General features: G+C 36.9%; 1 protein-coding gene and 1 long non-coding RNA gene across 2 annotated transcripts in view; one reads left to right on the top strand and one right to left on the bottom strand.

Annotated features, from left to right (window-relative positions):
• The window catches only part of LPAR3 (lysophosphatidic acid receptor 3), a 33,611-nt gene extending 21,878 nt beyond the window's left edge, over positions 1–11,733 (top strand). Inside the window, exon 3 of the mRNA XM_026700253.2 lies at positions 8,868–11,733. Within this exon, the coding sequence (XP_026556038.1) occupies positions 8,868–9,199 (332 nt within the window). The 3' untranslated portion in view covers positions 9,200–11,733. The remainder of the gene's footprint in view (positions 1–8,867) is intronic.
• On the bottom strand, positions 4,770–7,595 carry LOC148126165 (uncharacterized). The gene is made up of 2 exons (XR_015742902.1): positions 7,468–7,595; positions 4,770–4,997 (listed from the first exon to the last, which is right to left on the bottom strand). It is a non-coding gene; the product is annotated as an uncharacterized LOC148126165 (long non-coding RNA).
• Positions 11,734–27,846: the final 16,113 nt, after the last annotated feature.

Genomic DNA, 27,846 nt, shown 5'->3' with positions numbered 1-27,846 from the left:
TCAACAGAGAGGGAGGAATAAGACACCACCTACCAGGATCTCCAGTTTGCAATGCAGCCCTTGCAACTGTTCCAAGATTTCACAACCAGTTGTACTCTGATTCAGGTGACTCTGAGGGCTTAGATAAACCCCCAAGTGGCCTCAACAGCTCTCCGAGAATGCTAGCAACCATATGACTGCAAAGAAATACAATTCTTCCATCCCCTCCACCACCATAAGAACCAATGAAGCTTCTTGGATGAGAAGTTAAATGTTTTTGTCCTCAAGGGGAAAAAAACAGTCCAGTTGCCTTTTAAAGAAAAAAGCATCCTTGAGACAGCCATTGCATAGATAGATTATGACACGTACTTCATCTGCTCAATGAGCTACACTGGTTCCCAATTTGCTTTCACAGCAATGTACGGTACTGGTTGTTACCTTTAAAGTCCTTCCTGGCATTGGGATGGGAAGATATTTGAGGAATTAACTTGCTTCCATTGTTTTTCTCTGATCCATTTGTTCAGGCAGGTTGTGGATCCGGATAATCTGATGGAAATGTGCCTTTTCCATAGCTTTGTCTACTCTCTGAAGTACCACAACATGTTGGAGGTGGGAATGGCTCTGATCCTATTTACTTTTTTAAAAGAGTTGAGGATCTGGCTGCTTCCTTGAGCATGGTATAATGTCTGTGGAGATTCTCAATTATCCAGGCCATGATTGTCCCAAAGGTGCTTTTCAAAAGGCAACTGGGCTTTCTTAGTCTTTTCTTGAAAAGTGTTTGCTTCTCATCCAAGAAGCTTCAGAACTGAAGAAGCTTCTTGGATTAGAAGTGAAACGTTTTCAAGAAAAAAACTAAGCAAACCCAGTTGCCTTTTGAAAAACACCTTTGGGATTGTTGATATATGTTTTTTTCCAGCAGCCACTTTGGTTTATTTTTAGTTTGTCATAATATTTATTTTTATACTGTGGTTCTAACCTGTATTAACCATGCAAAGTCATGTTAGTGAGATAGGAACCCAACAATTAAACATTACTAACTTGTCAAATCTAAGTAACTCAGAAAGGAACTCAGCTGCTTAGTAGCCATCTTTATGCAGTACACTCACTGCAACAGGTACTATTTTCAAATCCAGTGATTTAAAACCAGGGTGTCTACTGTCACCCCCCAGACAGTGGGACTATGATTTCAGGGGAAGAACAATCCCATCCATATAAGACTGAACCTCTGCCCCAAGTCCAGATCCCTATTAGTAGAACCTCAGTCCAGTGGTGGGATTCAAAAATTTTTATTACTGGTTCTGGGGGTGTGGCTTGATGGGTGTGGTGTGGCTTGGTGTACATGGCAGGGGAAGGATATTGTAAAATCTCGATTTCCACCCCGCTCCAGGGGAAGAATACTACAAAATCCCCATTCCCTCCCCATCCCACTAACCTGCTTTCCAGCTCCGTTCTCCTGCGCAGAACAACAAAAGAAGACCCAGCCGATCAGCTGGGACTTGGGAGGCAGAGAATAGATGGGGGTGGGGCAGTCAGAAGTGGTATTTGCCGGTTCTTCTAAAATTTCCGCTACCAGTTCTCCAGAACTGATCAGAACCTGCTAAATACCACCTCTGCCTCCGTCTTATTCTACTTAGTATTAAACCCTAGTGTCCAAGGGTACCAGTTATTTCTTTGAATGGATGCTAAGGAACAATAAATCTTGAGATCATCTGCATATTTCAAAACTTTAAATGTTCTTCCCAGTAGTTTCATGTGGCATTGCATGCGGATTTATGCTTCTCCTTTTAGTATGGAAGTGAAATTAAAGTCTGGACAGCTAGATTTGAATAGAGAAAGTGGCTCTTTGTTTCTGGGCAAAGTTGTATTTTTTGGAAGGGCTCTGGTGCACATTTTGTACGTATAAAATTGAATTTTACCTTCCACAGTTCTAGATCCAGAATCTAAACCCGGATCTAGATCCTTGTAAACCTGGCAAATGTAAGTGTTTAGTTGTTTTCCTCTATAGGGCAATGCTGTCAATCCATTGTACAGAAGAGAAAAAGAAATATATTTTGATGTCGAGATTCAATTTGCCTTTAATTACTTCAATTTTTAGGGTTTTGATCAGCCTTTATGGTGATAGATAACTTACTAAGGCCTTTTTCTCATGGAATTCAAGTCTGTAAACATGCACCTCTAGGGCAGGTCTTAAGATTATGGATTGATTTCCAAAGCGTAGTAGATATTTAGCAGCCTAAAAGATTAAAAATCTTTAAACAGGGAAGCCTTGAAATCTGAATAGGATTACACCCTGTCTCTTTGTTAGAGCTTTTTTATTCTGCAAGCCTGTGTGTCAGCAGAAATTCAAAAGGCAACTTTTTTCTCTCTCAAGAATATTTAATCAAAAGCTCAGCTGAGGAGTTCCTGCAGTCATTAGATTGAAGGGACATTTCAAGGAAAAGATTTACAAGTTCAACCCTAGTTAGGAGTTATAACACTAATTGTGAAATTTTGATTTCAGATAAGATCAGTTGGCATTCATGATCCAGCCTTTAATATACATGATCAGAACTGCAAATAGAATGAACATTTGACACACAACTCTTGCATACAACTAACAAGAATTAAAGATACCTCAAAAGACTTCATGCAAATATGTGCACTTAATGCACATATTTGCAATGTTTCAAGTAGGTTTCATTGCCTTTGGGGAAAAAGGGGATTTCTAGTAGGAACTGTTTGTAAAATAAAGCATCTAGCCAATCTAAACTGATGGAAACATTTTCAGAAATCAGATAAAGGCTCTGTTTGCAGTAAGTTATAACTGACTAATTTGCTCAGGAAAACAGGAGTATTTTCTTTAACATTGCACGTCATCGCAATTGCTTTTCAGAAGTTTCTAATTCCTTCTCCTATTATGTTTAGAGATAACAATCTACCTAAATTTTTAAATGACAGTTTCCACTCCCTGTATCTGCGTATTTTAGTAGTTGAAAAATTATTATGCTGCTTTCCTTTATCCTAAGTTATCCAATGCCTTATATTTATTCCTCAAAACTAGTTTTCCATTTCTTAGATATAGATTCGTGGCAATGAGCCAATGGGGAAATTTCTCTATGGCTAATGCTGTAATTCCTGAATTTGAACTCCTTGCTAGAGCCTGACAGTAAGTGTTAGGAAGCCTGTATTGAAAATTCTTTTGCTATCAGAGACTTTGGACAACTTTCTAAAAAAAGGGTAGAGCAGGGGTTTTCAAACTTGACAACTTTAAGATTTGTGGACTTCAACTCCCAGAATTCCTCTTCCAGTCTAGTTAACTCAGGAATTCTGGGAGTTAAAGTCCACAAGTCTTAAAGTTGCCAAGTTTGAAGACCCTTGGGGTAGAGGATTGAATAACCACTATATCAAACGAGCTAGCATGGCTACCATCAACAATGGAAACACAAGGCATAGATTCTTTAGAAAACAAGATCTTGTAGACTAGCAGGATTGTATGCTGACTGCTAAGATTCAGTTTGCTGTAAGCCAGTGTTTGAAGTAACAATAGTCTATGAGGGTTGACCGTATATTTCTGCACCTGTTCTGCAAGTTCTTGATGCTTAAAATTGGACTATTTTCTTTGTTTCTGATCCCTGGCTATTAATTCTCACTTCATCGTGCATAATAGGCTCTGCCTGATACATTTGACCTTCACATTCACAGATTAAAAAACTGTTATCTGCAGCCAGGGAGGGAAACCTGTATAAAAATGTATTGCTGTTTCTATTTAAGATTTTTTTTTAAAGAAGACAAAAAGTTTTGATTTTGGACAGTTTATTCACTTCTTCATATTCCTTTTGAATTTAAGACTAGAAACCAGAGGTGTGTACATTTGTCATCTAAATTTATGCACTCAATCATTGTTCAGTAACTGCATCAGATACTGTAATTCATTTAATATTCTCTGCTTTCCTCTGAAATGAAGCTTTAAGCAGTTAACCATAACTATGGTAGAAAAAAGTGGCTAAAAGAATAACTAAGCAGTCTGTACAAAACATTGGAATTATAGTCGAAGTATGTCCAAATTATATGTATTATGTATTGTATAATATGTATCAATATATAGTTAAAAAAAATTATTGTCCTGAATTCATGATGTATCGGGCTATAAATGTACAAATGTTTGATTCTTACATAAAGTTCTGTTGAATATTGTGCTTTTTCATGTTTCAGATCCCGACTGTGGACAATTTCAAATACCTTTAGTCATTGTGCTTATGGATGATAATGGGATCGCAGTTCAAAGTATATAGAGGCTGTTGGGTTGGAGAGATTGCTCTAGAAGCTTCTCAGTTTGCAGATTACTTTTACAAAAGCATCTTGGCTAAAAATTCAAAACAACTTTTTGAAAAGAAAGAATATGGCATTCCAGACAAGCCAGCACAAGACTTTTGGTTTGCTAATTTGAAGTGTGCTTAGCCCTTGTTGTGACATGTCTATATTTGAGAAGAAATGCTATTATTTCCCTTAAGTCTCTCCTCATATAAACATATATTGCTTACATTGACAGTATACAAATGTTCTGAGTGGTTGTTTTAAAAGGTTCTTTCCAGAAGGTGGAATGAAGGAAATAATAATTGGAGCTAGAGGATTTACCATTCCAGTTTTAAGGAAAGACTTTAAGAGAAAATAGATTTAGATTGTAAACTGTTTCAAAAGATTGGAGCTAATACTATTGTAGCAATGATACAGAATATCTTCTAAGTCTCATAATCATCCATATTCTGAGAAAATAACAAAAAATTATCTGAAGAAAATAAGACTTGCAGATCAAACATACTTGCATTTTTATTATCATATATGAAATAAATGGGTACCACTTAGAACAATCTTATGCTTGATGGATTACAAATTTATGAAAGTTTGGTGTAGTGATTTAAGGTCCTGGTTCAGAAACAGGAGGCTCTGTATTCTAGTCCTCTCTTAGGTATGATTACCGGCTGGATGACTTTGGGTCAGTCACTCTCTCTCTCAGCCCAGTCCAGCTCAAAGGGTTGCTGCTGTGGGGGAAAAGGGAAGGAGGAAAAAAGATATTATGTATGCTTGTCACCTTAAGTTACTTAGAAGCAGGATAAAAAAATCATTAAAAAGCTTCATTACACTTTATTTGTCCTGTTCAATGTTGTTCCAAATATACTAATATTTATATATTTGCAAAACATAAAAAAACTAGCCACTTGCATACAGTTATAGCTGCAATTTCAGGGGAAAAAGGTAAACAAAATTGGATGTGATTATGTTTAAAAGTCGATTTATCCCCAACTTGGTATTGTCTAGATATGGTGGGATTACAACCCCTATGATGGTGACATCAATGGGAATTACATGTAAGTTGTAGTCCAATACATTGGAGAGCAGTAGATTGGCGAATGTTGCTTAAGATCATCTATCCTGACAAATATTACTTATAAGAACTTTTTTCAACATCAGAAAGTGTTCCAGATTAAGCCCTCTGTGTTGAATGGGTTTTGAATGTTAAATTATTTGGGGCTGTAAATTAGATTAGGAAGTTGAAAAACATTCCATAAGAAAAAATGCCAAACCATTTCCTACCATTCCTAAAAACAACAACAACACAAGAGCATAATTGTGGAGTCACCAGGAATCAAGTTTGATTTAGGGGCTTCAGCATTCTTTTAGCTATAATTCATTCCCATGTGGTGCAGAATGGAAGCATGTAAGATACACATGCATTCTTGATCATGTGCTTTTTATTCACATTTTGCAGTTAGAAAAGTGAAGGGCTTCCTTAAAGTTGCACAGCAAATTGGGCACAAAAGTAGGAACTGAACTCAGTTCCCTTCCCAATGTCCTAAGTATTACTGAACTGTATATTTGTTGGATAGTATACTGGTAAGTTGAACTCTAGGCATGTCGTTGAATAATTTGCTTCCATATCTGCCTGGTCAAAAGATATCCAGACTACTTGAAGAGTACTTCCTTGTTGCCACAAGAACACTTTACAAAAATATTTGTAAACTTTAGAAAAAAGGGGAAAGACTACTTGAAATATAAACGGTGACTTTAAAAAAAAGCAGATTTTCCTCTGTATGATTTCTAGGCCTGCCTTTTGTGCAGAACTGTAATTTTTCTATTTTTATAAGCTGGGCTGCAATTGTGGCTTCAGCTAAGCACATACTTGGTTTATGCGTAGCCGTTTTCTCTCTTTCCCTCTCTTGTTTGCACTGAAACCCTAGAGTACAAACTTAAAGTGTTGGCACTAGATATGAAGACATAATACATTTAAACTGCTTTATAATTATTTAATGTATTAGAAGGATTTTTAAATATTGTAGTTTTAATTTTTAATTTAATAGACTTTCTGCTAACTGGGAATTTAATAATGGGATGCAAATAAAATAAAATGCTTTACTGCCTAAGCTTTTCTAACTTGCTCATCTATGCTTTAGTAATCATTCTGTTGTGAAGCCCCTTCAACCAATATTTTAATGGGTGGTGCAATTATTACAGATAAATAAGATTTGCTACATTTATTTTTACCTCCTCACCCTATTTATTTACTGTTGTAAGACAGTAGTGAGAATTGGGGAATCAACAAAAGCTACTTCATCTATTTTTAGTTTGGGACAGTAAAGAAAGTGGCAGACCCCAAAAGGTCCTAGCAGGAAGTAAGACATTAGGTTTTCAATGAGATACTATAAGAGATCTTGAAAGATTTAAACTAGTCAAACTCTTAATTTCAGGCTTGGGCTAATTTACTTGAACGAATTCAATGATTATTTTATGTTGCCTAGAACCTGGAAATCAAGCTTGATTCCTGGTGACTCCACAATTATGTTCTTGCATTTTTTTTGAACATGTTTTAAGCTGTTGTTTATTTAGGTATTTGTACCTTTTAAACAATATGAAGTTTCAGGAATTCCAGCATTCACTCAGACTTAATATCTTTAGAAGGCGATGAAAACTGAATGTAAGATGGAGGCCTTTTTTTAATACTTTGGAGGCTAGACTAACTTACTCTCAAAAAGAATATGGAGTGGGAATAGAGAGAAAGATTATTCATTTCTGTCCATTACTGCTGCTTCCTTGCTCCCACTGTAATACACCACAGAGTGTTACTAACCATCAACAGCCTTCTACCAATTCCTAAGGAGCATTACCTCAAGGCAAAAGTACTGATGAATTTATACTCGCAAATTTTATTCCAGGATTGGATTAGAAATGATCCTGTGGAATCATATAACAACTCCTAATCCATCAGAGCCCCTCTTTTTCATAACAGATGAAATGTGTAAACACTGGATTTAAACTACCGTGTTTTTCACAAAATAAGGCTGGGCCTTATTTTTTTTTGAGCCCCCCCAAAACAGCTAGGACGTCTTTTCAGGGGTGAATTAATTTCTCTCCCCCCCCCCGCACCAGCACCGTCTCCCATCAACAGCGTCTGAGTTGCTCCCGCTTTTCCCCGTCCCCGTAACAACAGGAAAACAAAAAAACATTTTGAGGTACCTGGGAGCACCGCATACTGTGTTTTGGTTTAATCCTGAGTGGCCAGGCCAAGCTGCAGCTGTCCCTCTCTTGCCAGCGCCATCTCCAATAACAGCAGCAGCAGTGGCAGGAACCGTGGAAGTTACGGAGGCAGCTCCCCACTCGAGAAGCGGCTGAAACGTTTCCACGGTTCCCGTGACTGCTGCTGCTGTTATTGGAGATGGTGCTGGTGAGAGAGGGACAGCTGCAGCTTGGCCTGGGCTCTTGGAATGCAGGGATGGGCTGTGCACCAGGACTTTTGCAAACTTGCAGAGCCCGAGGCTAGAGCACCAAGCGTAGCAGCAGCAGAGACACTCGCTCAGCTCTTCTCACGCCCACCCAGCCACTTGGGATTAAACCAAAACACAGCGCGCGGCGCTCCCAGGTACCTCAAAATGTTTTTTTTTCCTGTTGTTATGGGGATGGGGAAAAAGCGGGAGCGACTCAGACGCTGTTGTTGGAGACGGCGCTGGCGAGAGTGGTGGCAGCAGCGGTGGGAACTGTGGAAGCTACGGAGGCCTGAGAAGCGGCTGAAAAGCTGCCGGACATCCACGCCAATGCCGCCCACCTGCTGACCCGGTAAGGGAGCCCTCTGTGCTCCACCATGGTGTTAGGAGCAGCTGCCCGCTGGGCATTCCTAATGGCAAGTTCCCCCCCGCCTTCCCCCCAATTTCGCATGTTTTAAATTAGGCCTATATTTGGGGGGAGGGGCTTAATTTCATTTTATGCCTAGAAAATATGCTGGGTCTTCCTATGGGGGGGGCATATTGTTGGAGAAACATGGTATTATGTAAATTGAGGAGACATAATCTTTCTAGCTGTTGCCTTCTCAAAATTCCTCCATCTCAAAATTCCTCCTCTTCTATCCTAGCCAGGATTTTTAAAAAAATAATGTTATAACAAAAAATTACAATATAGGGTATTACAGCAATAGGAGAAAGTTTAAGTCTTTGTCATTCACGTGGATGCTCTTATCCAGTGCTTTGTGAAACAAAGGTCAACCACTCGATTCATATCAATTCATAAAATATCTCCATGCTAGCTTGAAATTTTAAAACATTTTAGGCAATAATAATAAGAATTTTGGAGGAAAAGTGATCCACCTTCTGCAGATTATCTGATTTAAGTCTTCCAATGAGCATTGGTGGGTATGGTATACTTTCCTTTGAAGTAGGTATTAAACTGCTTAAGCACCTTTAAAGGTAAAATAATTTGAAGGAGGGTAAAATAATGGAATCTTGCCCATCACAATCTGTCAGTGAATTATGTAAGTCCAGTACTGTTTTATGCCTATACATTTTAGGATGAGTAGCATTGTTTTAGAAAATGTAATCTTGTTCTTGAAAAATCCTTTAAAATCTTTCCTCTGTTCTCTCCTCTAGGTGCTTTTATTGTGTGCTGGACTCCTGGACTGGTTGTACTACTCCTTGATGGTTTGAATTGCACTCGTTGTGAAGTTCAGAATGTTAAAAGGTGGTTCCTTCTCCTAGCTCTGCTGAACTCTATCATGAATCCAATAATTTACTCTTACAAAGATGACGAGATGTCAAACACTATGAGGCGCATGATTTGTTGCTCATTTGAGGAGAGAAGCCAGGAGCAGCGGTCTTCAAGGATCCCCTCGGCAGTGCTCGGCAGGAGCATAGATTCTTCTAGCCAGTACTTGGAAAATGGCATTAGTCAAGTGACCATCAGTGGCAAAGAAAATACATGAATTCTCCTCCTCCTCCAAATTGGGACTGCAGCGGGGGTAGGCCACAATCCAAATGATCTCTGAGCCACCTGAGATCACTGAACCCTGAAACCACAGAAGAATATGTTCTCTGTACCAAAACCCAGATCCCAGGGTTACCTGACATCTTTGTAAATAATTACTGGATGGGGAAAAATGTACTGGAAGGGATGTGAAAGAATAGAAGGAGTGGTTTCAACTCTGCAGTGTTCCTTTTAAATCTGGAAACAGTACAAGCAGCATTATGGAGTCTCCTTCCTCAGAGGTCTAGGCAGTGGTGAGATGTCACTGTGCTAGGGCTGCACCTTAACAGCCAATTGTGGCAAGGTGGCAGGGTCAGCTTCTCAGGAGACGGTGGTGGGGGGTGTTCCTCTTCCTCAAGTGAGGCTTTATTTTTACGTCTTTTGAGGGCTGCCATCCCCAATTATGTTTTTGGTACCTGGCCCAAAAGTACCTCAGCTGCCAAACATTGGACTCTGTCAGTGCTCTGACAAACATCTGTTCATTAAGCAAAGATTAAGCAAATACTCCAAAGCAATGAGTGCTTTTCTGCAACCACAACAAAGCAGCTGATTAGTTCTATGATGCCAAGTAAGGCATTTTAGTGGCCCAGCAAGTAGAAGACACTCGCAGGTGGCAAAATGGATTGCACCACCATTGCAGACTTGGGGTTGTTCCCTTTTAATAAAAAGCCAACATAGGTAACCATGATATCATGGAATAATGTAAATTAGCTTCTCCACAATGTTCCAGTTCTTTACATGAAGGGCTTTCTCTTTTGTGATTATCATTTCTGTAATAGAGAGTATTCAGTCAGTTTTGCTACCTCTCTTCTGTCTGAAGTGGTACAGTCCAGACACCAATTTCTTTCTTTGAGAAGGAGCTAGGCCAGAATTAGTTTGGTTATTCAGAGTGGCTTTTAAATTGTTTGCTTTAGGTAGCAGCCTACAGCTGCTCTGAACTCAGTGGGATTTGCTTCTGAGTAAATATAGTCGGCTGTTTAGTGTTATAAGTGGAACGTTGTACATGTTCTTCAATTAAGCATTTTAATAAAGATTTTTCAGACTGTAAATGTGAGTTGTAGAACCAGCATTTGTCCTTTATCTGCTATTTAATTCTACCCTACACCCAATCTGTGTAAAGTAGTAGTTTCTATGTTTGTCATTTTCTACTCCAGAGGGGCAAGATTTAGTAACATTCAAAAAAAATTAGAGCATGCTAAAGTCCTCCCAATGTAGCTTCCATGCCATGTCAATAGGTCTAAAAATTATTAGCATCTGTTTTAATTGAAGGACTGGACTTATTGTGGTATGTCATCAAAAATATAAAGGATTTTGCCTCACAATCATTTATGTACATACAACCCAGTGTATTGCTAACAGAAGAACATTAGACATTTTGTTAGTAAACTGAATTTTTTTTAATGCATGTGTGTTATCAGTATAGTCAAGGTGGTATGTTATAACCAGAAGAAAAAGAAAAAGGCAATAATATTTATCAGCTGTATTTGATAGCAGTAATCTTTTCAGGTTAGTATAAGATCCTGAAAATATTTTTTTTTGCAAAAGAATGAATTTGTATATACTGTTATTACAATATTTTAATTTTAAAAATTCTTAATATGTACAGATTGCTTTTCATATGTTACCTTTTAAATGGTTTAATGCCTGTGGAAAGTATGAAGGAAAGGATTATCTAATGTTTAAAATAAATGCTTTGTATTTGATTTTGAGCACAAGTTACTGTTTTTTTTTAAAAGAAGAAATACTAAAGGTCTAATCACACATGATCTCATAATTGCAATCATGTTTATTTAATCATATGTAATGAATGGACAATGATGGATAGTTTCTATTGAGGGGTAGTTTATCCTTTCTTTTTCATGCTGCAATTGTCTTAAAAAATCCTGCCTGCAACTAACAAAAAACAATCACTAAGATTATGTATAGTTAAGGTCCAGAAAATTAATCAAACTGTTCCCATAAAAAAGGACAAGGAATAACTGCTTTCCAAGGTGAGGGGAAAATACTATTTGTTATTTATACAGTATGTACTCATTTATTCTGTAACATGAATATTTTGGCCTCAGTTTGGAAATAACCATGTATTGAAAGAAAGATGTCAATTTTCTCTTCCTGTTGTTCCAGGCATGAAAAGGAATCAAGGGAGCCCAGATTAATTTAATGTGATAGGCTCTAACTCAGATGTAAGCTTCATTCTTTTTTTAAAAAGTATTTTTTTTCTTCTAAAAGAATTTCATTGTAAGAATGAAAGGAAACACTGTATTCTGGGTTTTCTGCTTTTGCAACCTGCAGAGGCATATGAGAGAATTTGTTGTTAGATCTCCTAGATGGGCTAAGAATGGATAATGATGAAACAACTTGCCTGCTATTGTTTGTTACAGCTACATATTTTTATGATTTTACATTTAAGACAGTTAAAAAAATAACAGGCCACCCTAGAAACAAAAATATCCTGTCTATGTTTCTTGGTAAAAATAAAAGTTTCAGAATCTTTCTTCACTTGTCAGTAGTATAATCATTCTCCAAACCTCATTTAATTCTTATAGAGATAGTCGAGGTTTGTGAGCACATTTGGGACCAGCAAGAAGAAAAACTTACATCAATTGTCCATTGTTTTACAGAGCTGCGGGGTCATAAAATGTGGAAACTTGTTGCAGTTACTTTTTCATCAACACTGTAACTTCACTAAACAAGTCAGTTGCTAGATCAAAACTGCTGCCTGTATGTTTTTTCTTGTTTCCTATTGTATCCTTCACTAGAAGCATTCTATGAGAACAAAGTCTCATCCCCATGACATCCGTCCCCTTGGTTTTAGTTTTTATATAGCATTTAATTATTTTATTATTTTATTTCTATATTTCTTAACCAAGCTGCCAGAGTCTTTATCCATGAGAGGGGCAGCATCTAAATTTTTATAAATACATAACTCCATTATCTCTTTTCCAATGTAGCACACCCTTTAAAAAAAAGCAACTAACTGCAGTTCTCTATTTTTCTATCCTTAGTATCTGATCAAATTATCCATAGAAATCCAGAGAAATAAAACACAAGTACAAAAGTACAAGTAAAAAAAGCTTAAAATACAGAAAACCAAATCTGAAAAAAGAATGAGAGGAAAATATCAACTGGCTTCTATAAGCCATAGTTATTGGTAAAAGCTTTTACTTTTGACTGTGCTAAGGTTATAGTACTGCACAGGCATTGCTGAATAAATATTCCCAGCAGCTTCAGTCAATTAACATGACCGTTTTTAGAGAGGTTGGAACCAGAGGATCAAAGATTGCCTATCCTTGATCTACTTCAATTCTTTAATTAATGCAAAATTGTGAGGCAGAGTAAAGCTATGTTTCTAAAAAGTACTACTTCCACAGAAGAAGGGACCCCATCATCTTCTAAGGTAATCTTTTGCACAGTACTGCCCCCTGGAGAACATAACTTTTCCTAATAGATAAAAACTTTCATCCTGATAGTTGAACAGAGGCACTTGAAACAGAAAGGCAAATGAGTGCTGGCTGATAAGAATGTACAAGTAGTTCTGCTTCTCTCTGTGCAACCTTGAAAAACCTGCTCCTTCTCCTCTTACATAAAAATACGATTCAAATAGTAGCTTATTGCTTTATCTATTGTGTCTCTTGATTTTTTTTTTCATGTTCCATTTCCTTCATTTTCTCTCACAGCTACAGCTACAGCTATTCACCTCTCCCATCATTCCAACCTTATGGCACTTGCTCTCGACCATCTAAGTGGCTTCCCGTCTTATTTGAAATCTTTCAGCTACACATACACACACCTAACCTTTCCCTATTTCAATCTAGTCATTCTGTGTGCATCTGGTGAAGTGAGCTACAAGGCATCTTCTGAGACTAAGAGAGAGTATTTAGGTCTACACTTGGGTACCATCATGGTAATCTATCCACATTAACTAGAAAGCCAACCAACAAGAGAGTTCAAGCATGGTCATTCAGTTATGTTCCATTCCTATGAATTAAAAGCACCCATTAAAAGCAGTGATTATGACAAATTCTGGTTTTTTTTTTTTTTTAAATATTCCACCTGTTACTTTCCTCAACAGTTTCAACCAGGAATGCTGGCTGCTGCCTACAGCTTTTAAGTGGGTGGAGTAATCATTATAGTCAGAGGCAAGGTAAGGCAAGGTTTTGAGGACAAATGCCTATATAAATAGGGAATATCAAGTTAAGTGGTGGTGTAAGCCAACTGGAGTCACCTCTTGATGAGATGAATGGCATATAACTTTAATAAATAAGTCTGGGTGGGTGTCAGGACGGCAGCCACAACTGCAGGAACAAAAACCCTGCTCTTTTTCCTATGCATCATATATGAAATGGATTAAAATAAATTAACATATTGAGCTAATACTGTTTTCTAGAGAATATGAGGCAGTGATAAGGTAAGAACCAAGGGTGGGATTCTACCAGTTAGCACCTATTTGCTAGAACTGGTTGTTAACATTCTAAGCAGTTCAGAGAACCAGTTGTTAGAAGAAATTACTGGCCTAATCCTGTAAGGAAGGCAGGAAGGAAACATTCTGGTGTTGCTTACAGAAACTGCCTCTCTGTTAACCCTTATTACATTCTTGGCAGGACTAGACTTCCTGTCTGAGGAACGTATCTGGGTTTTTTTTCCCCTCCTTTGCTGGTACTTTGCTTATGTGGAGTGACCATTCAAAGTTACAATGGCACTGAAAAAAAGTGACTTATGACCATTTTTCACACTTATGACTGTTGCAGCATCCCCACAGTCATGAGAGGCCAGGCAAGAAGATGCATGCCTCGATATGAGTGATATTGAGTTGGCCATGCCCAGCCAATAACATGACCACCAAGCCATATCCACATGACCATCAAGCCACACCCACCAACTAAGCCACGCCAACAAAACCGGTTGTTAAAAAATTTGAATCCCACCCCTGGTAAGAACACCAAGAACTCTATGAAATGAAAGTGTGGCAAATCACAAAATGGAAGTCTTATCTGTCCTAGGCATGCTCAAAGTGGAGAAAAAATGAACTCTGCTATCAAGAAGAGCACCACCTGGAAAGAGAACAGTGCCAGTTCCAGATTGGTGGAAAAGCCTGATGTGGAAAGTTCCCATTGCTCCTTCTTTAAGAGAAATGAGAAATTAGTATGCATTTTTAAGGAATGGCAACTAATTTTAAGCAATATCTTTCAGGAGGCCTATAAAGAATTTGAAAATGTTTGATCAAATGGTTGGGAACAAATCATGCCTTCCCTTTGAAACTAATCTGGAATGACTTATTCAGTAAAAATATATATATAATCAAATATTTAGCTTTGGGGTTTCTTTGGCCAAGCCTATTGATAGCTGGGGAGAGCCACTAAATTGGATGGACTAAAAATGTTTATTTTTTTTTTTTTGACATGCAGGAGTTAAGTTGGTTTAATAGTGAAAAATGATGCACCAACTAACCTTTTTCAGAGAAATGTATAGATTGGGTAGGTGAATATCTGTGTAATATTACATGTTCAGAGGATTGTAAATTGAGGAGTATACATGATATACTGACCTCAGGTCATAGATTCCTGATTTCACTGAGTATTTCTACTCAGTATGCAAAGCTTGAGGTCCCTCTGTTTTACTTCTTCCATCATAAACTGCTAAATATATTCAGTCCTTTTGTCTTCTGTCTTAATCAGAACCTGCTCCTCCTGTTCTTAAATCTCATTAAGACTTTGTTTTGTTCCCTGCAGTTTTACTAATCTTTAAAAGTTCTATTAAGAGTCTTTAATTTTTAGTATATCATACTGGTCAATTTAGCACTAAGAAATATGGTTTTCTGGGAAAGAAAAGAAAAAGCTTTTCTCAAAGAAAAACTATTTTTCCTGAATCATTCATTTCTCATGGTTGTGCCACATGCTTTCATTACAATGCATTATCTCATATCAATGTGCTAGGCGTCTGGGAGCAAAAAATGAACATCTTGTCTCATTTTTAAAACTGTTTTTCTGAAATAGATCATATCTATTAGATTTGTATGACCACCCGTTAGAGAATTCTGGGCAGCTCACAACAATAAAAAAAATCCCATTAAAAACGAGCTGGCACCTTAGCTATCCTTGGATTCCTCCAACAAAACTATCCATGGCCTTCAATCTCACAGCCTGCCCAACCTGGGAGAAGAGCCGGCACTTTATGATCTTCAAGAAAGGGTAAAAGAGTAGGGGGCTGCAGAATACAGAATGGGGGGGGATGTTCTACAGGTCATGGACTACTATGGAAAAATCACACCTTTGGTATACACTGATACACGCTGAATCAGGTCAATAAACAACAGAAACTGACAGGATTAGGGCAGGGGTACCTATCAATCACCCATCTAGAGATGGGATTAACCTCTTCCATTCAGGAAGGACAAGATTACAAACATTTTTATTATAAAGAGTATTAAGTAACACTTCTATGATCAGCTGATACTCCCTGGAGCAGGGGTCGCCAACCTTTTGGACCTCAGGGACCACCAAACTCATAATTTTAAATCCCAGGGACCACTAACTGGTTCTGTGGGTGTGGCCTAATTTGTGGGTGTGGCTTGGTCATGTGACTGGCTGGGCATGGCTTGTATGTAAATATTATAAATATTTATATAAATATTGATTTTTTTATAAAAAAAGAACAACTTTTACCCCAAAGCTGGCAGGCAGATAGAGTTGCTCACAGAATCACAGATTAATTCAGAGAGCTATCTGCCATTGGCTAGCTCAGTCTATCACATATAATTTGCTTGCAAGTAAACTCACAAAATTAACTCACAATATACCATGTATGTAAAAATTGAATTTTTTATTTTAAAAAAGAGCAACTTTTACTCACAGTTGCTCACAGAATCATTCAGTGATCTATCTATCTGCCATCGGCTAGCTCAGTCTGTCACATAAAATTTTCTAGCTGTGAGTCTGCACTGAATAATAGAAACTTCAGTCCTAAGGGAGGTTCAGCTGTGCTTAAAAGTAGAGCCGAAGATCTAAAGACTAGCTAGAAAGCAAGGAATCCAACCATTTCCTGCTTCATAACTAACCTAAATCTCCTGGCACAACAGAACAGCTGATGGTCAGAAAAAAGAAAAATAGCAATTTAGCAGGAAAGTTTGCCAGGTAAGGCGTGAGTGGGCAGGGAGGGTTCCCGCAGGCCATGTGGGCGGCACAGCCTTGTGTTTCTGCACAGCCTGGATTAATTAATTTGGGGGGAGTGCTTTGGGGGGACATTCCTCTGCAGACCATCAAAATTATCTCGCAGACCACCAGTGGTCCCTGGCCCACCAGTTGGTGACCACTGCTGTAGAAAAAAAAAAATTGTGGGCCACCATCAATCAAAATTCATATTAGTGATCCACGGGATTTAAAATTATGAGTTGGATGGTCCCTGAGGTCCAAAAGGACTCCTGCCCTAGAATTCTCCAAGAACTTTTATAGCTGCTGCAGTGTTGGCTACTTCTTGTTTCTTCCTGGGGGAAAAGATACAGGAGGGGACAATGATGCAGCTTGATCATACAGACCTGAATTTAATGCATGTGTGGTCCAGCCAGCTGTATTGCTTCTGCTGTGAAGCACCCAATTTAGAACATAGAGAACATAGAGTTGGAAGGGTTAATGGCTTTTGGCAGCACACCCAGGCTTTCAATTAGCATGAGCAGCTGGTCTTAGTTTCCCTCTCAGCTGCTGCATTTGCTTTGGGGTTGACTTTTTTAAAAAAGGGAATGGCTGTTTTAAGTTTTCTGCATTGTTTTAGTGGTTCCTGGCACTGTCCTTTTGGAGGTGTATTTCCCTCACTTTTTTTGAAAGCCTCTAGGGATGGAACACCCTCAACGTCTGAAGACAAGCAATTCCATTGGTTGATTGGCCTCACCCTTAGGAAATTTCTCCTTAGCCTAGGTTGCTTCTCTCTTTGGTTAGTTTCCATCCATTACTTCTTGTTGTGCCTTTTGGTGCTTTGGAAAATAGATTGACTCCCTCATTTTTGTAGGAGCCTTTCAAATTTCCAGACAGAACAATTTATCAGTGGAACAACTTGCTCCAGAAGTTGTAAATGCTCCAACACTGGAAGTTTTAAAGAAGAGATTGGATAACCATTTGTTTGAAGTGGTGTAGGGTTTCCTGCCTAAGCAGGGGTTGGACTAGAAGACCTCCAAGGTCCTTTCCAACTCTGCTATTCTATTCTATTCTAACATTGGAACAGTGCTATTTTATTGTGCTGTTTTATTGTGAGTTGGACTAAGGAGAAATTTCCTAAGGGTGAGACCAATCAAGTTGGCCATGCCCATCCAGTCAAATAACCACCTAGCCATGCCCATGCAGTCATTAGGGCAGAGAACAAAAGCACTAAAAGAAAAATTCCAATGCTAACTGAAGAGAGATAGTTTGGATTAGTGGTTGAGGCCCTAGGACAGAAAGCAGGAGACCATTAAAAGGCATAAAAGGTATCTTAATAATCTTTTATTTATAATCTTTTATTTATAAGGTGTACTTCTTTTATTCTTATTTAAATATTTATGAAATAATAAACTACCTTTTGGTATATCTTCTTTTTGTAGCTCATGAGGACAAAGAAGTGATGTCAACTTGGCCACACCCACCCAGTCACGCCCACCAAACCACATCCACTCAGTCACATGACCACCAAGCTATGCCCACCCAGTCACCAAGCCACCAAGCCATGCCTATAGAACCGGTAGTAAATATTTTGGAATCTCACCACTGCTCCCCAGCCTCTGAAAATTATACATGAATTTGGCATGCTTTTGAGAATATTTCTTGAGCATTGGTGGATGCTGTCATGTCACTCAAAATGAAGGGTGTCACATTTTGATACGCGTGTCATAGGCTTGTCATCACTGCTCTATGATAATTTAGTTGTTTCTCTGAATCTCCTTTTGCAGCATTATAGTTAATGATTCTCAACTGTTTGGCCCAAGAGGAATGGTGGAATATTTGAGACCAATCAACGGAATCATATTTTCACACAAAACAAAACTCAGCTGTAGACTTCAGTGGTGTCATCAGGGTGGTACTGTCAGGGAGGATTTCAGGGCAGAACTCCAGGTTTCTGCAGAGCAGAATGAATAGGAGGGATCCTCCAAAAGCAACAAAACTGACTGACCACGTTTTAAATGATACATACAAATAATCTTTTGAAGTACCAGTGGTCTATGAAGTACATGAAGAAATACAATTTAAACAACCATTTAAACAACTTTCATAAGACCATTTAATCTTGAGTGAGACTGCTGTAAGGCCATTAAGTCCGATGAATAAAGTGTGAACCACTGGTAGGTGTTGCTGACCATAAATTGCAACAATGCCCATGAACTGCAATAATTTTAGAGATAAATTTTAAAAAATCAAGGAAATTTACAGTTATCAATATATACCAGGGATGTCAAACTCATGGCCCACGGGCCAGATGCATCGCATGCTGGCCACACCCACCCCTGGTTTAGCGAAGGGGAAAAAAGTTGTGTCATGTGATGGTGTATCATCATGAACTTGACGCCTCTGATATATACAAATCATGGGTTAAGGGCTTCCGGTTTGAGTTTCTTTGGCGATAAACCAAAATCTGAGATCGTGTGCAGTTTCAATCTGTGCTTGCCGCTGGAGCACCCCAAGCCGGCTGGTTTAAGGGCTAAGCCACCCGTAGAGGTGGTGAAGAGGGGGGAGACTGCCAGCAGGGTCGAGGAGAGTCGCATCTCTCCTCTGCAGCTGGCGATTACTCCCTTTCCCGAAGGCAGTTGCAGCGGTGGTCAGAAATGGCCACCTCAAAGAAGAACTCTATCAGAAAAGAATGTGCAGGAGGAAGATAAGAAGAGAAAGTTTTGGCTGACCAGGTCAGACTGAAAAAGTAACAATATAAGGTACCCTAGAAATTGAATTATAAAGAACAACATTGTTCCCAAAGAAGACTTTGAAGTGGTGAATGAGAGAGAGAAGGGAAAGGATTTGGTTTTTTTTCTTTTCTTCCCTATATTGACAACTAAGAGATTTAAGTAAGAAACCAGCAAAAATCCATTTTGACATTAACAGGTATTTAAGCTGAAAATAAAATGTCAAAGGGATAATAAAGATTTCTGGATTCTCAAAAACTGTTAAAAGAAGGAAAAAAGCAAAAAGGTGGGATCTGGAAAAATGGAGGAGACCACCTGGAAGTGAAAGGTATTAACAGCGAAACTTTAACAAGATTCCTAAAAGATACATTTTTAACTGAAACTTTGTAACAAGAGAACCCAAGGAAGAGAAAGTGGAAAAAAGAAGCAAGAAGAAACAGCTTTGAATTATTTGGATTACTTGGTGATTTTTGGATTTTTGGCTATTCGATCTAAAGGACTAAAATTAATCGGGTGGTTGTTTAAAAGTTTTTAAAACGGTATCACTCTTGGAAGAATTGAGAATGGAACTTAAAAAAACAGAAAGAAGATGCACAAGAAGGAAGAGGTTCTTTTGGCTTCGTATTTCAATTTTTAGAGATCCTGAACTATGAGAAACAACAAGAAGTGCCTGTAGAACAAGAAGGGCGGGACAAAGAAGAAGCCATCTTCAATGACCAAGTATTTCTATGTGGGGAAAGAAAGGAAAGGGGGGAAAGAATAGTTTGAAAAGTAATTACAACATTAGGAAGAAACAGAAGAGAGGATTACAGAAGAGAGAATCAGAATTAGAGAGAGAAGGGGTCAAAAAGGGAAGGGAGAAGAAGAGGGAGAAGAGAGAAAGGAAAAGAAATTATAAAGGACAGAAACAGGACATAGAGAAACAGGGAAAATGTACAAGGATTAAGGGTATAAGCCTATTTAGAAGACACAGAGATAATGGGTGAAAACTTAATTGAAAGGGGGATTCTGCAAGGGTACATAAGATAGTATTGTTATATTAGAAATGGAAATGAACTTTGAAAATATGAAACAAGTGTGATTAAAATGATGGATAAAATACTCATTGTAATGGAATGTTTAATAAATAAATGAAATGAAGAGAATGAGGGAATGAAATTAGGAAAGGAGGGGAACATTTTAATTATTATAAATGTGTTATAAAAATTTAAGTGAAGAGGAATATGAAAGAAACATGAAAAAATTATGGAAACATTATAAGTGTTCCTAGAAGTATGATACCCTATTGAAAAGAAATGTTAAAGATGTCAAAGATAACTAACATTAATGATAGAGCTGAATTGGAATAGAATAAGTATTTTATTTATTATTATTTTATATATATATATATTTTATTTTATTTTTTTCTTTAAGAACTTAGTGCATATTTTAAGAATGTACCAAGCAGAATTTGACTGGAAATTATGTGTTTTATTGAATGTTATAATTGAAAAGGCATAAATTGAAGTTTAAATAAAAGTTGAATGGATAAAAATTAAAAGATACAAAGGTGTCATACTCCAATTAGTAATTACAGGGAAAAATTTTGTTTAATGAGAAAAGAAAATATGAAATAGAAACAGGACAGACAAAAGTATAAATATGACTAGAAAGATATTGAAACTTAGAAAAAGATATATATAGTTGAATTTAGAAAGGAATGAGATAAAAGTAAGATTGAGAAAACTAAGAGAAGGGAAAAATTATTGAGAAAATGTTAAAATAGTAATATAGAATATAGATATAGAATAGAACACAAAGATGAATATGAAATTGAATTTGTGTCTGTATGGAGAAGTGATAACCCAGGACCATACTATTCTAAAAAAAAAAGAAAGAAAAGAAATTTTACTTGTATTGTTTTGTGAAAACCCAAATAAAATTTTTATTAAAAAAAAACAAATCATTGGTTAAGAAATTAAGCATTGATTAATAAATTAGGGTTTTTGTTCAGCTGTGCAATTATCAAAAAAAGGAATTAATTCTGTTTTGGTATAATACACCACCCTTAAGGATACAGAAAATGGCATGCTTAGTTTCTGCTAATATCTCAAATGTTCTTCCTTGGATTTCATTCTCACAGAAATATATAATTCATCCTTCTCAAACAATAATATGAAGCTCTTTGGGCAAATATTTTTGTTCTACTACATTGCATTGTGTTGATTTGTTTCTATCTACTGTCTTTTTTGTGTGCAGCTTTGCCCTCTTCGTTTTCTTTTTATGAGTGCATTTTTAAAAGATGCCATTCTAAAAAAATACACCCTGAAGCATGCACTGCTTTAGAGGGAATGTACATATCATTGATCTGAGATATCCTTCCCATTCCTTGGATATGCTCCATCTCTGTACATGGATGATTTCCCTGCCTTCATTAAGTGCAAATAAACGACCAAAAGTCAATATTTACTTATGAGTGATCTAATGCTTTGAAAGCAACAGGCTTGTTCATGCTTGAAAGTATTTGATTGTTAACTAGGTGTAATTTTGCAACCTATTCCATTCTTTCTGGTGTGACTTGAGTGGTACCTCAATATATTATCAACTACTGTATTTATTCTTGAAGCAAGACGATAATAACCACAGCAGACATTTTATTGGAAAAAAAAGGGAAAACACTATTTTAAAGCTGCTTCTGTGGAGTGCTGGGAATGAAACAAAAACTATATAATGGGGACATGTCCCACAAAACTAATTACCAGGGAGTGTTCATCCTGTAGATAGACTACTAAACTATCTCGTGTATGTAGTACATGTTCTACATACTAAATTTAATTTCTGTTCTGATTGAGTTTGCTCTTCCTAGGGAGAATGTGGGAAGAAATTTTTGTGTTCTATCATCTCACAAGAGAGTGAGTGTTGGAGGCATACACACTTAATTCAAAAAGGTAAAAAATAAATACATATAAAAAGAATCATTATTAAAACTATAAAACTAGGAATTTTAATTTTATATTAAAAACTATAAAACAATATAAGTCACATAAGGGAGATCCCAATATCTCCTCGGTTCCCTGGGATTCTCAGGCCTGATAGCATTGCCAGATTTTGAGTGATTAGCTGTACATGAAGAATTTGCAAGCAAATTAAAAAATGCAGTGCTGAAAATAAAGATATAGCAAATGTTTGATAGGTGAGAGAGAATGATGATGTACAATGGGAGTGGTTGGGGGATGTTCCAGTGGGATATATCTTTCCTTTTTAATAGGTGGTCATAGAAAGTTCCCTTTTTTTTGTAGAATATTCAATATTTTCATTTCCTTCCTTCCTTCCTTCCTTCCTTCCTTCCTTCCTTCCTTCCTTCCTTCCTTCCTTTTGCCTTCTGGAAAAGTCTGGACAATTTAATTTAATTTTACAGGACCAAAAAAATCAAGACATTTTTTAGAATGTGTTTTCTTTCTTTCTTTAATTTATATCTAATGCTTCTGGAAGCAAACAACCAGGATTGTGGCACAATCACTTTCTTGCCACTGAAACTTAGGACAGGAGTCCCAAAAGAATTTTCTTTTCAATTATATTCCTATTTTTCTGGAATATGCTACCTCTGAAATCTGTATGCTTCCATACTCAAACTTTTGGAGAGCTGTAAAAACTTGGCTCTTTGTAGAACCCGTGGAACTTAAGATCTTGTTGGGCATGACCGTTTTGATTTTTTTAATTGATTTGATTTTAGAAGATACTTAAATGCAAAAGAGGAAATACTGAAAAATCCTATTTCTGATTTTTAAATTGGCTGATAGTTAATTTTATATGGATTGTTTGATTTTTTAAGTTATCGTGTTAAATATTCATTGCTCTTTGTTGTCAGCTGCCTGGGGTCTGAGGGAAGAGAGAGAAAAAAATGGAAATGTGTATTTTCAAGTCAGTTTAACCTCCTAGAGATTGCCTGGACAAATCTATGCAGTTTTCAGAGGTGGCAGTTATGCAGTACAGATCATCTTTAACATACAATAGAGCCCCAAATTTGTTGCTAAGTAAGACTGTTGTTGTGTGAGTTTTGCTTCATTTTATGACCTTTTTTGCCACAGTTAAGTGAATCAGTTCAGTTGTTAATAACATGATCGTTAAATGAATCTGGCTTCCCTATTGCTTGCTTGTCAGAATGTTGCAAAAGATGGTCACATGACACTAGGATACTGCACAATATATAGCAGTTGACAGTTGTCCAAATTTTGATCATGGACTATGGGGATGCTTCAATAGTCATAAAAGTGAAAAATGATTGTAAGTCACTTTTTCAGTGCTATTGTAACTGACTGGTCATTAAACGAATGGTTGTAAATTGAAATCCTGTATTTCAGTTTATTTATTTATTTTATTAATTTCTATTGATTCTGAGTATTATTATAGATCAGTATGGTTTAAAATGTTTTTAAAGAAAAAAAGTCCAAGTGAGGCAATCCAACACTAGTTGCAAGTATTCTCTTAGGGAAGGCAAGATCAGAGATGGAAGAGTAAACATAATTGAATTTCCCTTTGTTTAGTTTCTGCTTACAGAAAATTTCACTAGGAGTGAATAGAAGACCCAATTCACCACAACAAATGTTTATACAAATACTCATTTAAAATAATGGTACCATATTCAACTGCATAAGCCTTTAAAATCATAAATAACTAATTGCATTTTTCTTTGTTTTCTGATGTAGATATTTCAAAGGATTCTGGCCAGAGGCTCTCTTAGCAAAGCTGAGTGTGGTCTTCTCAGTTTATAGGAGAACAAACAAAAGAACATCTTGGAAACTTTTGGCATCTAAACTGTTTACATGGTGTGCATGTTATCTCTTAGCTACTACTTGAAATGTTGAAGCCATCCAATATACAAGGTATTAAACTGCTTGATGAAAGTCTCGCTGTTTCTTGTTTTTTAGATGCAGAGTACTCTGTTATCCTTATATGATGCAATTCCTGTCATATGGATACTTTGTGAAGATTTGTTACTACCTTTGATCTTGACAAAAAAACTAAGGCTGAGTAAAACATGTTTATTCAAAGCCTATGTGTTTTTTAGTGCATAATCATGAATTTGGGTGGTTGTTTTTAAATCTAGGAGACCTGGTTGTAATTAATCTGAGAAACTGAAGGGTTTCATCAACTCCCCACAGAGACTGTTGTGAGGGCGGAGTAAGGTCTTCCTAATGAATTCTGCCGAATTCTGAGGGTCACTAAGAGTTTTAGCAAATAAGAAGAGGAAGTTTATACTTAACTGTGCCTATCTTCTGAAAGAATACAGACAACTAATGAATCAGATTCTGCCTCCCCATACCCTGATCTATACCCCCACTTTTGTTCCACTCGATTGGAGACACCCCCAAAGCTGATGGAGGGATAGTTCCATGCACAAGAAGGAGAAAAGACATGGAGAGTTCCTCCATTTATTGAGGATAGGATTGCCCTTTGCTGTGATAGGCACTCTGATTTCTCGCTCCAGCTCCCATCCAATCATTTCTCCCTTTTTTTGTCTGTATTGAAATGACCACATTGGAAGGGAATATTATGCCACTTTAGTTTGGAATGTGTATATTAAATGCTGGTTATGAAACTTCATTATATTGGGAGCAGCTGTTCATTAATTCAAACTCTTCTGGTTCTATATCCCAAGATATACTTTATTAGCTCTTCAATACAATAACGATGTTAAATAGTATAAATTCAGTATTACTATCTTCACATCACATCAAATACTAATTAGAGCATTATTGGGTGTTTTTTTTTTTGCAATATTTAGAATATTTAGAATGTATTGGGCTGAGGAAAACTGCTTTACAGTATTTAAATATATTATAAATATAAATAAGGATATAAATGAAAATGCCCCCTGTAAAATACAATTATTACAATAACTATAGTGCTTAATCCTGTTTTGTTCCAGTCTTAGCCACTAGATGACTCCATCAGCTTGGATAAAACAGACAAACAGCATCATGTCAGCTACCAGTATTTTCATATGCCTGTACTCACAGTACATATGAATGGTATAAAATTTGAAAAGTGGTAACAAGCTTTTAAAAATTCTTAATCACCCAAATAGCTAAAATTTCCTGAGTAGATCTATTGTGGATTAGTGCCTTTGACCTCTTGCAGCAACTTTTGTCAGTTTTTCAGTTCAAGCCCTGTGCACCTTTATTTTTTTAATCTTAAATACATTGGTTCATCCAACGCCTTCATTAGACTGAGATTTTTTAAAAACAAAGATTGGGGGGGGGGGAACCCCACCCACCTTTGCATCTATATCTATTTTATGTGTTTCTCATAATGTACCAAAGTCCCTACAAAATTAAATTGTGATCTATTGCAAATGTATCCAAAAGGATACCAGGGAAAATATACAGCAAGGCAATATCCTTGCATAAAAAGCGTGCATAAGCGCACCAACGTGCCTACCGTCCCTGTCCTATTGTTTCTTTTATTTTTCTTTTATTTTTCTTATATGTACCCATTTCATGTATTCATAACTATGTATACACTTATACTTATTATCTCGTAAACAATTGACAAATAAATAAAATAAAAAATAAATAAATAAAAATAAATAAATATCCCCCTTCTATGGTTTTCTTCAACTGCTGTTAGAAAAACCACCACTTCTCATGCTAGAAAACAATGCAATATCCACAAACATTAGAAGCTGAAATATTTATTAATCTAAGACTCCTGCAGATTGGAAATAAACTTTCTCTCCACCAATGTAGAAAAAGGGATGGCCCTCCTTCAATGCTGAAGAGCAAAAAAATAGGGATGGCAGTGGGGAAACTTGACACTCAGTTGAGGGATGATTTGTGAGTTGCATTTAATTTTCTCTTTGCATGAAAGAAATAACCCCCTCCCCACACCAATTCTTATCATTCCCATCTGGTAGTGATAGTTTCAAGCAATGCCATTTAGTTATCAATGACCATTTAATGGAGCTGCTTGGGAGCTGGATGCATTAAGCCCATTAGCTCAAGAAAGGACTTTTAAGAATGATGGCGAGGAAAGCATTAGCTCTAAGGATTATATTCTAGCAGCTGATCCCTGTACCGTGGGACACTGGCGATTCTGCATGTTTTTACCAATTCCATGTGAAAATTATTTTTAAAAAAGGTTCACAATGCACAATTCTTACTTGCATTGATATGTGTTATTAAAGTAATTGGTAGATGAAAATCACTTTTGTGGTTACTTTAATTATGGAAAAAAATAATATGAGAATCAGACTTGAAATGCCTTAATCATGCTTTGGATTGAACTAATATTGAAAGTTGGAAAGAAGATAGAAACTTAGGGGAGCAAATCTTTCCTCCAATAATACCAAAGTGATTCAGGTTCAGGACAATGTCCTGCAAAGCTAGTTGCAGGATTTTTATTTATTTTAAAAAAAACCTCTTAAAAGTCATACTTGTTTTACTTGTCTTGCCTGCAAAACCTCATTCAACAAGTAGGGAAGAAGTCAAGGAATAAGTATCCTCAGCATGTAACAACCAATGAGGCATGCTCTTGAACATGTGACTTGTATGAGGATAAATCAGAAAGTCAATAGAGCAGGATGCAAGAAGTATTTCTTGACTACAGGCAATTTCCAGACAGTCACAAGCAGTATCTATTATATCTTTGGCATCAGTTTTCTGTTACTCCACTCAATTTCCCAATGTAATGCTGTACAATATTCAGCCATGGAAGTAGTCAGTGCTCCCTCATGCTTGGCAAATTGGGGGCATCAAAAACTAGCCATACAGTGCCACCCTTGTTCCCTCACTGCATTTGCTACTTGGAAAAATAATACTGGTTTATCTATTTATTGGATTATCCAATTTTTCTTTCAAATTCTCATATGGTGTACACATAATCTCCATTTTACGCTCACAGTAGTTCTAGGAGATAGATTGGATTAGAAAAGAGTGATCAGACCAAAGTCACCTAGTGAGTTTCCATGACTGAAGTTAGAATTGAATCTATGTCTCACTTCTTTAGTCTCACATTTGAGCTATTGTGCCACACAGGCTTTGAAAATATATTCAGGTAAACTTGATATTTTGGGGCTATTTGACTGCAAATCCTCAAAAGCTATTATGCATTATAATATCTTCTTCTATTTCAATATCTAGTTGTTTTATAGTTCATGGAAGGAAGATTTATGCACAGTAATACCAGGGGAGGTATATCTAGATGGTGCAGTCAGATCATGAAGATGGAAAATAAGGTGAGACTGAAATGTCCTCACTTCTAAAACAGGATATTTGCTTGACATTTATTGCTTGAATAAGCACTGTAGGAAGAATGGTATAATTATTTCTTAGCATCTGTTGTAGAATGATCACACAGAAATCAGTGGTAACAGATAATTTCCACTGCAGGTTTCAGAGAATTTCTATGCTATATTTTGAATGAGTGATTTTAAATATATGTTCTCTCCCAGTTAGCTCCCGGCTGCCTTGTTTGAACTTTTATCTGATCTTAAGCCACAATAGTAGTTCAGTGTGAAAGATATTCACAAATATTGTATCAGACCCCTTAAAAAATTCTGAACTGATATTTCCGTCTTCCTCAAGCTCCAATCCATACATAGGTGTAGTTCTCAACATATGACCAGAATTGGGAGCAGAATTTACTTTGCTAAGCAAGACAGTTGTTAAGTGAGTCATGGCCAATTTTATAAGTGTTTTTCCCACAGATGCTAAGTGATTCATTGCAATTGTCAAGTGAATCATGTGGCCATTAAGTGAACCTGGGTTCCT

Source organism: Pseudonaja textilis, chromosome 3 (assembly GCF_049901715.1).
Source record: "Pseudonaja textilis isolate UNSWEBS1 chromosome 3, rPseTex1.2, whole genome shotgun sequence".
NCBI classification, from domain to species: domain Eukaryota; kingdom Metazoa; phylum Chordata; class Lepidosauria; order Squamata; family Elapidae; genus Pseudonaja; species Pseudonaja textilis.
Note: the sequence above shows the minus strand (reverse complement) of the source record. Positions and strands in the feature narration are given on the sequence as shown.